Source organism: Eurypyga helias, unplaced genomic scaffold, assembly GCF_000690775.1.
Source record: "Eurypyga helias isolate BGI_N326 unplaced genomic scaffold, ASM69077v1 scaffold8859, whole genome shotgun sequence".
NCBI classification, from domain to species: domain Eukaryota; kingdom Metazoa; phylum Chordata; class Aves; order Eurypygiformes; family Eurypygidae; genus Eurypyga; species Eurypyga helias.
In genome coordinates this window covers 16,663-28,203 of record NW_010270126.1, presented here as the reverse complement: position 1 = coordinate 28,203, position 11,541 = coordinate 16,663, and the positions used below count along the sequence as shown (strand labels likewise).

Here is an 11,541-nt window from a genome sequence, read left to right as displayed (position 1 = left end):
GCTCTTCAGCAGAGACAGCAATGCCATCTGCCCTCTGTTTTTCATTAATACAGTGGTTAGCTCTCAGAGTTGCCGGTGCTGAAGAGACACACTTTCTAGCTCACCTGTTAATTTCAGAACTTTCCATATCTCCTTGCATGCCTGGAGATGTTGAAGGGCCTGAGTCAACAGCTCCGTCTGTTTTACAAGATAAGAAGTTGGTTTTGTCATAGATTTAAAAGCGAAAGGAATACACGTCACAGCCAACAGGATTTTTATACCTAACTACAAAACAAACTAAGAATCAGCCTAATTAGTAGATTATCTACACCAGTTACTGTTTTCTGGAGGGTTTTTTCCCCTCTTTTTCAAAGATCTCCACATCTCAGACAAAGCCTCTTCACACTGAATGTTCCAATGGTTCAGAAACATACATACTTGTTCCTACGGGCCATCATTTATTTTAGCTCCCAAGCATAAAATAGAGCTATTGAGACTGACAAAAACCACGACAACCCACAACACAAGTTGCTGTGCACTGCCCTCCACAAAAGCAAGTTTGTACAACAATCACTATGCAGCAGACTTCTGTACTTCCTTCACAACCACCGTACGTTTTCCCTAATCTTCTAACACAGTAAGGACAACACCCCCAAAACGTGTGTGCATAACCCAACAAAAAATAGTGAGCGTTATCAAAACCGCACTGGTAACTGCTTTCAGCAACGGCATAACCCTAAAGATGCAGTAATTATCTGCCTGACCAACCAGTGCTTAGCAACAGACTCTTTAGATGATACATGAGGTAGACTGAAACTCCTTGTCGTAGTTTAGCCCCAGCTGGCAACTCAGCACCACGCAGCCGTTCGCTCACTCCTCCCTCCGGTGGGATGGGGAGAAGAAAACATAAGGAAAGGCTGGTGGGTCAAGATAAGGACAATTATGGTCACGGGCAAAACAGAATTATCTTGGGAAAAAAACCAATTTAATTAGTTACCAATCAAATTAGAGTAAGATGATGAGAAATAAAACCAAATCTTAAAACCCCTTCTCCCACCCCTCCCTTTGTCCCAGGCTCATCTCTGCTCCTCATTTCTCTCCCTCCTCACCCCCTCAGGTGACACAGGGGGACGGGGAATGGGGGTTGTGGTCAGTCCATCACACGCTGTCTCTGCTGCTCCCTCCTCCTCAGGGGAGGATCCTCACACTGCCCCTGCTCCAGCGTGGGGTCCCTCCCATTGGAGACAGTCCTCCACAAACCTCCCTGGCATGAGACCTCCCATGGGCTGCGGTTTTCTCCTCTACCTGGCCCAGCATGGGTCTCTTCTGTGGGATGCAGTCCTTCCGGAAGGCTCTGTGGGTGCAGCCACCTGCTCTGCCATGGGGTCCTCCCTGGGCTGCAGGTGGGTCTCTGCCCTCTCCCCCATGACCCTCCACGGCTGCAGGGCACAGCCTGCTCTCTCAGCACGGGCTGCAGGGGAATCTCTTCTCCGGGCACCTCCTCCTGCCTTCTGCACTGACCTGGGCACCTCCCACATCCCACTCCTCTCTGCAGGTTCCCCAGCAGTATTTTTCCTCTCTTATATACGTTATCCCAGAGGTGCTATCAATGTTGCTGACTAGCTTGGCCTTGGCCACAGATGGGTCCAACTTGGAGGCAGGGAAGCCTCTAGCAGCTTCTCAGAAGAGGCACCGCAGTAGCCCGCCCTGCTACCCAAAACCCACCACACAAACCCAACACGTTCCTCTAAGAGAAGGTCCTGCCATGACCCTTTGCTGATATAAATCTGCTCAAATCCAGAGGTCAACTGAACTAACCTACAGAAAGCCAACACTTGCGATTGTCAGGAAAGCACCAGGTGCACTGTTTCTAATTAACTACAGAAGGTCCCCCCCTTACATTCTCAATACCCTGTTCTGGGCGAAACAAAACTGAGACCTCAAAATGGAAAGAAAAAACGCTACACTGACACCCACAGAATCAGTGAACAGCAGTGCCCTACCTGTTCCGAAGGTGTTACTTCTTGTCTCCCCCTTTCCAGATCAACTGCAGCTGCCATTAACAGGCACGTCTTCTGAGCAATTAGAACAGCTTTATCAGAAGGACAAAACTGGGAAAACTAGCACCAAAAATAGGAAAAGGTCATGAGAATTCTGCCCACATAAAGCAAATCGTTTGTGAACAGATGACTGCTGAGCCTCCTCTATGACCTTCTAGTAATCAGTCATGAACAGTATATATTCATATTGCAATTTTACTTGTACACAAGGAGATTATTTAAATGTAAGGTGTAAAGCACTGTTGGGGTCCCCTCTCTACAAAGACATACAACACCGACAGTGCTGGCAGGTCTGTATGGAGATTAGGAATCGAGTGCTTAACACGTCTGAAAACTGTATCATTAATACAAACGTCAGAATCCACTTATTTTAAAAATTTCTCATTGAAGTCTGAGTTTCTTATGACATTTTTAAGCAACAGAATGTGAAGTATGACAATAATGCTTCCATTTTGTACTACAAGTCGATCTTCTGGCGAAAGCATTCCATTCTCAGAGCATACAGGCATGTCTCCACGGAGATACCCAATACGTGGATGTACCTTCTAAAAGAATTAGACAGATGGCAATATTCCTCGATCAGAGATGCTATTAGCAAGAGTACATACCTTGAAAGACAGTAGAAAAAAATCCCTCATCTTTTCAGGGCAGCCTGTGAACTGTACAGCTAAGTTCCACGCTAACAAAGACATAAAACCCAGAGGCTAGAATAAAAATCTTCAACATTACAGCTATGCCCATCTAATCTCTAGTAACAGGCAGTTCACATCCTACAGTTCAATTCCTTAATTAAAATATCACCAACAGTTCATTTCACAACAGCAAGAAACACCATTATTAGCGATGTTTTAAAATAGCCAATTCATGCTTTCAAATCTTGTCTTAATTTCACCATAACCGAGTACCCACTCTATGACAGGCCCTACCCACACATGAGCATGAATCTGAAGAAGCATTTTCTTACGTTCGTAAACAAAACTAGTATCTGAATAAAAGTGTTTAACAATATTCCCAAGACAAATAATAATAAAAAAAAGAAAAACCATGCATGTTGAAACATTCTCCATTTTACCTCAGCAGGGTCAGGTACAGGGCAAGTAAACACCCAATTCTAATTAGTAAACAGATGAGCCATCTAAAGACAGGCAAATGAGGAGAAGCTGACCAATTAAATGTTTAGATTCCCCACTGACTTTGCAGATTCCAACTTCCACGTTAGTGCACTGCCTAGGACATGCTCCTCTCGTCTGAACTGTTTACCCTCTGTGAGTAAAACAGTCCAAAGGCAGATTCCATTCACACTCCTGCTGCTTCTCTCCTCCTTTGCTACTCTTGATTGGAGCATGGCTGCCTTGTGAGGATGTGTGCAAAAGCTCAGCATGGTAGATGTCTGCTGTTACCGATTTCAACTATTTTCTCTCCTGTACGCTGTGGCAGAAGCGAGAATCTGAAAAACCTGCTTCAACCTGTTACCCTCTGCTTATATTTTGATTTATAGACAGCAAATGCACTGACTCCTCTACCAAAACAGCGTAAGAAAGGCAACTAAATAAGGATCCAAAGACTCACTACAGACACTGCTGAGGGCAGTTCCATGGGAGCTGCATTTCCCACTAGGAAACACTTAATGTGCTTGCTGTTTGGGTTCCATATATAGCAGTTCAAGGCCTACACCAGGACTGCTGATTGAAGGGACTAACGAAGACTAATCCGGATGTCAGAGGTAAGCCCATCCCGCACCAACCACACCAGTACACCCATCTGCATTTCCCAGTGCTTATTTTGCCCACAGAATACTCACACTCGGGATCGGCAATAAGGGGGTTTTATCGCCCTCAGCAGCATTTTTTTCAGACATTGAAGAAAACCATTATTATGTTGGCCTGATCTTAAATTTCACTTGCATAGCAGTCTTGGTAGTGAAAGGCTAACGAGGAGAAAACCAGTGAACTCTTGAAGAGTTGCACCATGGACACATACAATTCCTGTGGTGAGGGGAATATATTTGTCTTGATAACTGACTTAAAACATAAGCCATATCACAGAGTTTCAAAGACAGAAAATGCAGAAATTTAGGACCAGTTAAGGCAGCAGCTGCCAAAGGTGACAAGTTTTATAAATCTACCACATCTTTAAACACTCCTTTCTTCCTTCAGGTCTGAGTAAGTGGAGGTGGAGGGGATTCAGTTTAGATTTTGAGAATGCAACCTACCAACTTTTCTAAACCAGTGAGCTTCAACGATCCTCAGGTCCCCTGTAAATTTCTCTTCTGTGAAAGACTCAGCAAGTCTCTTGTGAGCTGCAGAAAATGTGTTGTTCAAGCCATAAGTAACACTTTCTGAGCAGAATAAAAATGTTCCCAAGTCTAATAACTACGCTACAAAACAGAGGCTTCCAAAACTCCCATATAATTCCCATCTAAGTTATTCTCACAACTTCCATCTAATATGCTTGACCACAGAGCCTTACAACAAACATCAAAAGGTGCTCAAACAGCATTTTAGATAAGATATATAAGGCTGCCAACAAATACCGTTTCTTCAAAGTTTACTGGCACAAGTCTAATGCAGAGTTTTACTTAATCTCACAAGAAGTTGAGAGTTTTTAAATCTAGTAACAGGCTTGAGGCCTTAATTCCAGTCTTCCTTCCCCATGCAGTAAGAATAGCTAGTGTAGAAAAAGCTCTACAATCTCATGAAATTTCTGTTCTAAGATAGGAGGAGAGGGGTAAAAAACATTTAATGAAAATAGGTATTTCTTCTGATGGAGAAAAGTCCTCTGTAAAACTCCTGTACCTTTTCCAATGCAAACAAGGCAATTCTTTTTCAAAGGACAGCACAATTAAAAGTGGGAACCAATTTTGACAAGCCTCTCCCACCTTTCAGCAATTTGCTATTACTCCTTGAAGTTCTCTAAGCCTTCCAGGGCAAAAAACCTCTTAATTAATTTAAAAACTGCTGCCTGTTAAACAGCTAAACAGCACAGACCACCACTGGCATTTAATTAATGCCAGCAGAAAGTTACGCTGTTAATTCAGTTTACAAAACCAAACTTCTTCCTTTGGTGGCAGCCCTGCTACTAAAGATACTAACTTTGTTCCTCCCACTGCAGTCAGGGTAGGAGACTCTCACTTTGAGGCCACCCAGGCTGTGTCTTGTACCCAAATATCTGTTGTCTGCATGCATGGCCACATGAAGGATTAAAGGGAGACAGCCCCTTTGTCTGAGAGAAGCTCCCAAGAACAGGCTTTACTGGAACAGTTTTTCCAACACCAGCCTGCAAGCTACCCACAGCAAAAACCTGCAGCACTGAGATCCAACTTCTGTTGGATCTCTTCCAACTCTGTTCAATCTCTAGTTTTCATTGTGTCACTGATTTCAGTGGGAAGTTGGGAACCTAGACTGAAATAAGGAGTCTACGCCTTGGGTTGGTATGGACCTAATCATATCGTAAGATATCCACAGATGGAAGAACTAGAGAAAACGTAAATAAAACAAAAGCATACCCAAGGTCAAGTAAGTCAGCATTGAGTTGGTATCTTCTTCTCTAGAATGGAAGGAAAATCAAGTTTTAGAAAAATGTTTGATTAACTTTCTTACAACAGAACACATTGATTATGGAGATGTTGTGTTCCAACATAAATATTCTTCCCCTGACAAACATCTCAGGCATTAGAAGCTTGAGAACATGAAGATGCAGGAGTACTGGAGGCCTGCAAAAAGCTGTATTATCTGCAGCAGTCCTTGTACAAGTGCAGGGGGAGATTTTCTCAGCTGGGGCTGCAGGATAAACTTCAAATCCCACTAACGCTACGCTGTTGCCTTGACAGTCAAAATCCAGCAGTACAGGTCTCCTAAGCCAACACACCATTTGCGAAGCGGCTAATCTTAGCCAGGGAAGTCCCACGCTGAAGTCCTCGCTCAGAACTTCCAGAAGGGATCACATCCTAGTGGCAAAGTTAGAGGTTGCTCAACTCACATTCCCCATCAAAAACACCTGACAGCCTTACACATTAATAAAAGAGGAAAGCAAAGAGCAAATGTTTTCAGGAAGGTTTATACAAGTAGAAAAGATGTTCCTGGGTGACGTCATTAGGTCAAGCTGGGGAGTCATAGAATGGTTTAGAAGGATTTTTTACTAGCATAAACACTAATCTCTTGATTACTCTGCAAGAAAATAAGACCAGAAAGGAAATATTACACCATTTGTACAACAAATCCAACGTAAGAAAATGGTTTTGCAAATGGACTCACTTTTTCTCTTCGTTTTCTGCCATGACCTTTGACAACGTAAGACGAACCAAACATCTAAAGTAATGAGAAAAAACAAGGAATGAAGAAACAAGAATTTTTTTCCAACAGTGTACTTTGTCCTAGTTTTCCAGAAAGGATCCCGCTTTTCTTCCTTATGCTATCAGCCCATGGAACTCACAGAAGGGTTCAAAGCGTCAGGCTGAGAATAAGATTACGCCATTACCCACCCACTTGCCTTATTTTGTGTATCACTGTGTTAAATCATGTAATAGTAAGTAAATAAATTTACTTTAACAAAGGATTTAAGCAAATACTGGAATAAATACAGCTGTCTCACAGTACTTGTTTTTATAAACATGATGGAATATTTCAATGAGAAGATACTGCTTCACCAGAGGATATAACCTAACTGATGTTTTCACCAAAGACGTTGTTGCAACCCCATCAGAGTCGCTGTCGGTCACCCCTTCAAATCACAACATAATCATAAAGTTCAGAGCAACTGCTAGTTTGGGAGAGACCTGAAACATCTGTAGATAATAAGAGTTCAGGTTTGAGGTACAGCAGCAGCATCAAAAACAACGCTAACTAATCTTTCATCTACCCTGTTTTACACCTTCCTCAGTATAATAAATTCTTTTTGAAAAGGAAACCAGAAGATTTTCTCTTTCCTTGTAAATATACTGAATTCTCACTTTAAAGCTGCAAATAACTGTCGGCAGTCTTGCAAATGTTCAGATAAATACTCCAAAGCTTTGATAGCCACAACTTGTTGTGCATTCTGAAAAGAAATGAAAACAAGTCTTATATAAACTGCACTACCTAAGTGACCACTACCAAAAAAAGAAGCAGCACCCCAAAGGAACAGCATATTCCAGCAGTCTACTGGCCGGAAAAAGATCAAGGACTTCACACAGGAGAACCTCGGAGTCAAGAGAGAGCCGTAAGGAGAGGTGATGCCATCCCATGCACAAAGAGCCTAATGGCAAGAACAGGATCAGGACAGGTTGACAAGGCTTTCCCGCCTCACAGAGCGATGAGGAAAGCCCTAAAGGCAACCAAAAGCCTATTCTAATTATGCCCATGTAATCGGCCCGTTCAGACATCACTCAAGTACCAACCAAGAGGGAAACAGGAGGGACAAGTGACTTTTCAGGCTTTCATCACTGACTTGTGTGTATTTTGTATACAGGTTCCCCCTAGCACGTCAAAGATAAATCCCAGGGGCAGAAAAAGACGTAATCCTTTGCTAAGGAGAACTTTACAGAAACACACCATGTCATTTCCAGGTACCAACATTTGTAACTTAGAATCTTCTTTTTTTCCTGAAGAAAGATTAAAAAATACAATTTCTTCAAAGGTGAAATCAATTTCTACTTGGCACTACACAAGACATTAGAGTGAGACCTTGATCATGGAAGCATGAAATACTTAGAAATGCACAAAATACACAGAAGTATTAAAATAGTCCAGGTTACAGAAGATACAGCTGTCCCACTCATACCAATAAATCCAAGTACCAACAATGTTATTTGCTCTACCTCTAAAGCAATTTGGGCAGCCAAACTCAGGAGGTTAGTGCCTGTACTTTCATCCACTCTCAGCTTGTCTTCGTGTTGAGATGGCTTTTCTGCAAGCTTCCCCATTTCAATAACTGCTTCCACAGCTGAAAAATACATAGGGAAAAATTACATTTTTGTACAGAAGCAATTGGAAAGTGGAAAGTTCTACCGTTTTAACGAGGCTTTAGAAATGGCTTATGAAAGGCTGTAATTTCAAGACATGAAAACCTGAGCGTACCAGCACTTCTCCACAATTATGCATTTCTTCCTAGAGAGGTGCCAAAAGGCTTTTCAAGCTACTAATCTAAGGCAACAAGGATGACATACAAATGAAACTCAATCACACATCCTTAATTTTGTTCTGTGAAATAACTGTCACTGAAGACGGAAGACTCTCTTGAATACATTGTCTGGGCGATATTCCAAGCTCCCACATCTTGGCTTACACTAAGGGTGCTGCTTCTTTTATGTTCACGCTGTGCTGCGGTTCCTACTCTGTATTATGTGAACGAATTATGCCGTCATTAAAAAGATGTATAGAGAACAATTAATTGGCACAGAACTCATCGGAAAATAAGCTCTGCATGTTACTCTGTATTCTAAGTATAGACTGTATTTCTCAATTTTCATTACTTAAGCTGAGATTCTTATTAAAACATGAAATGGCAGATCTCATTAGTATGAAGAAAGAGTCTACAAAGATATGTCATTCTGTAAGTCATCTCAGTAATTCATGTATTCTCTTGCAACTTCAGGCTCTACTTGTCCAGAGAAATTAAGAGGAACAATAATGGTTCCACATTAAGGTTCATTTAGCTCAGTATCCTTTTTTTATCTTGTATATGCATACAAAAGAAAATATTAGAAGCACTAAGCATACACTGATTCTCGCCCTGGGATGCTACTATAGCTCCTGAGAAGCTACAGATAAACATGAGAAGATACTCATGAGAAGGTTAGAGACTTCCCAGCCAGAGGCTCCATCCAGACAATATCAGATATGGCAATGGGTTCCACATTTACATATTGGGTGCAAAAAGCATCCCACTGCCAGTTTAAATCTACAGCCTGACAGTTTCAATGACTTCATAGACCTTTCTTCTAGCTTCCCTCCATTGTGTCTTTCTCAAGATGAACAGTCCAAATCTGCTTAGTATTTTCTAATATATTCAGCACTTCTGCTCCTTGTAGTGGACCTTTCATCTTTCAAGTTCTACCTTTATCAGTATCTTTTTCCATCACTGCAATCTTATAGACACTGAATTTAGTAAAGATGCTGTTTGGATCACACCTCTCTGCTTCTTTAACTGCCTCTTTAGCCTGTTCATAGGAGAGATTAAAGGAAATCAGTAATATAATTTGCAATAGAGGAGACCTAAAAGGATACACAAAATGTCAATGGTTACCTTGTGGATATTTATCTCAAAAAGTTTGGTTTGGCAACGTCTCCCTTGTAAAGAAAAGTAAAGTGACAACAGCAGAAGATGGCACCAAAGGCCAACAATGACTAGACTGAGGAAAAAACCAATTGCTGAAAATTAGAGCTACAGAATCAGAAAGCAAGAGAAGCCCTAAAAATGCTGAAAAATTAAACACCCTTCTGTCACTCTGAACTGTGAAGGCGAACACCCCCAACCCAGAAGGCAAGGCAGGTGTGCTTCTCTGCAAAGGTAAGGGCTAAGACACTGTTGTGGAAAGTTCCAGTGAGACACGTCAAATGTTTTTCCTGCCAGGACTCATCTGTCTTCAAGAGAGAAGGACCGTTCCCCTGAGGAGACACCTGATACAAGTCATACAGCTTGTGGACTGTTTTCCCCCTTAGAATGACAGGTGATACAAGAAGCCCCCGTAGCAGGTAAGGTAATGAACAACATCTCTGCCAGATGAGGCAAGACAGGCAAAGGCAGTTCCCTCTCCCAAAGCAAAAGAGGTACAGTAACAAAGATGTCAATGAAATCCCAGTGACACAGCTACAAAACAAATGCAAATAAATAAATAAATGTGTATACATATTACATACACACCTTGTCAACTTGTTTCAGATGAAGATAGCAAGAAGCCATGTTCCTCTGCAGCTTAGCCAAGTTCTGATCTATCTGCCCAGGCGTGTAGAAGCTGACAGAGTAACTGTACCAGTGAAGAGCATCAGAATAGCTTTTTGCCTAGGAAGTCAAAAAAACCAAATACACACCCTTATTTGGATGATTAAGCTGCCTATGTTTTCCCAAATTAAAGAAAAATATTATAGGAAATGAAAGATTTAGATAATCAAGTCCATTCTAGTGTAACCTTTCCCCCAGAAGAGCAATCATGGGTCCCACGACAGAGGTAATATTCACTAGGAGAACTGACACCCTACCTATTCCTGCTCTTCCCTTATTCTGAGGGCCATTACCAAAGACAGGACACTGGGCTAGATGGGTCACTCCTCTGACCCAAGAAGGACATTCTTCTGACTAAATACAAACCAGGAATATTATTTCAAAAAACTTTCTCTTCATGACACAAAGCAACTGAAACTAAGAGGAAAAAAAAAACTATAAAGTGTTTGTGCCATTTAGACCATGAACCTTGATGACACCACGCTGAAGATGGTACTCCCAGCTGTAGTTCCAATTTGGAGAGAGAATTTAATTTAAAATAAGGAGGAAAGAAGCTGTGTCACTAGCAAAATTCCTTCTGGACTACACAGATGAGAAGTAATAAAATGGCACATGTTTTTCTTTATATATTCAAGAAACAAGCATATGACAGAAATACAAGAGCAGAACATGAGCTCATCTTCTCCAAACACTGAAAGAATATGGTATCTGGGTTTGAATAATGGAAATTACATATACCCACAGTACGAATGTATGTGAACTAAGACACAATGCAAGCTACTTTATACAGGCTAAAAGGAAAAATAATGTACAAATAATAACACTACCTGTTTCTTAAAGCAACAACTGACCATCAGAGAGCAGGAATTGCAAAATAAACTGCTCAATGTAAAGAATATTTACAGGGTTTTGGACCCTTCCCAGGACAGAACCAGAACGATGGGCTGCACAGTTGGCTGATCAGTTCTGGCCATAACTGTTCCCGTGTACAAACCTTGAGATGAGGCTACCTGAAACTCGATGTGTAATGGAAAACAGCACCCAGCTGGAGGAAAATAAAACTAGTGCTGACTGGTCTTAGTAACAGCTTACACTCTACCCAAAACCAGACATGCCAAAGAGGTCAGAAAAAGCAGATCCCCTATAGAAATAACACTACTGTTGGTCCCAAACCTCATAATGTTTGGCAGCTCTATCCCACAAGATGACGTGCAGCCGGTTCAAGGCTTCAGGCAACAGCTGTTTCCCAGTATAATGACCTGAAAAGATACTGCAAATCATCACAAGCACTTCAAGAAGCACACAGAGAAGCACGTAAGAACTATCAGAGAAAGACTGTCCCACAGCCTACAACAAAAAACAGCCCCAGCCAGGCCCCAGTGTTTCATACCCTGCTTCTGGGAAAAAAACCACCAACACCCACACAAATAAACAAAAAGGCAGGTAAGAGAATAAATATTTTCATGCTTGAACGGTGTAAATGTGCCTCTCGCACCTAGCCCGATACAGTCTGATTTCCGGCAATCAAAAGATACTACGGTGCTACGGGTGCAACAGACCTGAAAAATAAACCATTATTCAGCTG

General features: G+C 41.8%; 1 protein-coding gene across 1 annotated transcript in view; it reads right to left on the bottom strand.

The window, feature by feature from the left end:
* Window positions 1-11,541, bottom strand: part of TEX11 (testis expressed 11) — a gene marked incomplete at its 5' end in the record, with an annotated part of 32,015 nt that overhangs the window by 5,931 nt on the left and 14,543 nt on the right. The window contains 11 exons of the mRNA XM_010158330.1: window positions 105-177; window positions 1,983-2,099; window positions 2,648-2,718; window positions 4,252-4,338; window positions 5,545-5,585; window positions 6,293-6,346; window positions 6,988-7,073; window positions 7,834-7,958; window positions 9,072-9,174; window positions 9,879-10,016; window positions 11,130-11,215. Of these exons, the coding sequence (XP_010156632.1) occupies window positions 105-177; window positions 1,983-2,099; window positions 2,648-2,718; window positions 4,252-4,338; window positions 5,545-5,585; window positions 6,293-6,346; window positions 6,988-7,073; window positions 7,834-7,958; window positions 9,072-9,174; window positions 9,879-10,016; window positions 11,130-11,215 (981 nt within the window). The remainder of the gene's footprint in view (window positions 1-104; window positions 178-1,982; window positions 2,100-2,647; window positions 2,719-4,251; window positions 4,339-5,544; window positions 5,586-6,292; window positions 6,347-6,987; window positions 7,074-7,833; window positions 7,959-9,071; window positions 9,175-9,878; window positions 10,017-11,129; window positions 11,216-11,541) is intronic.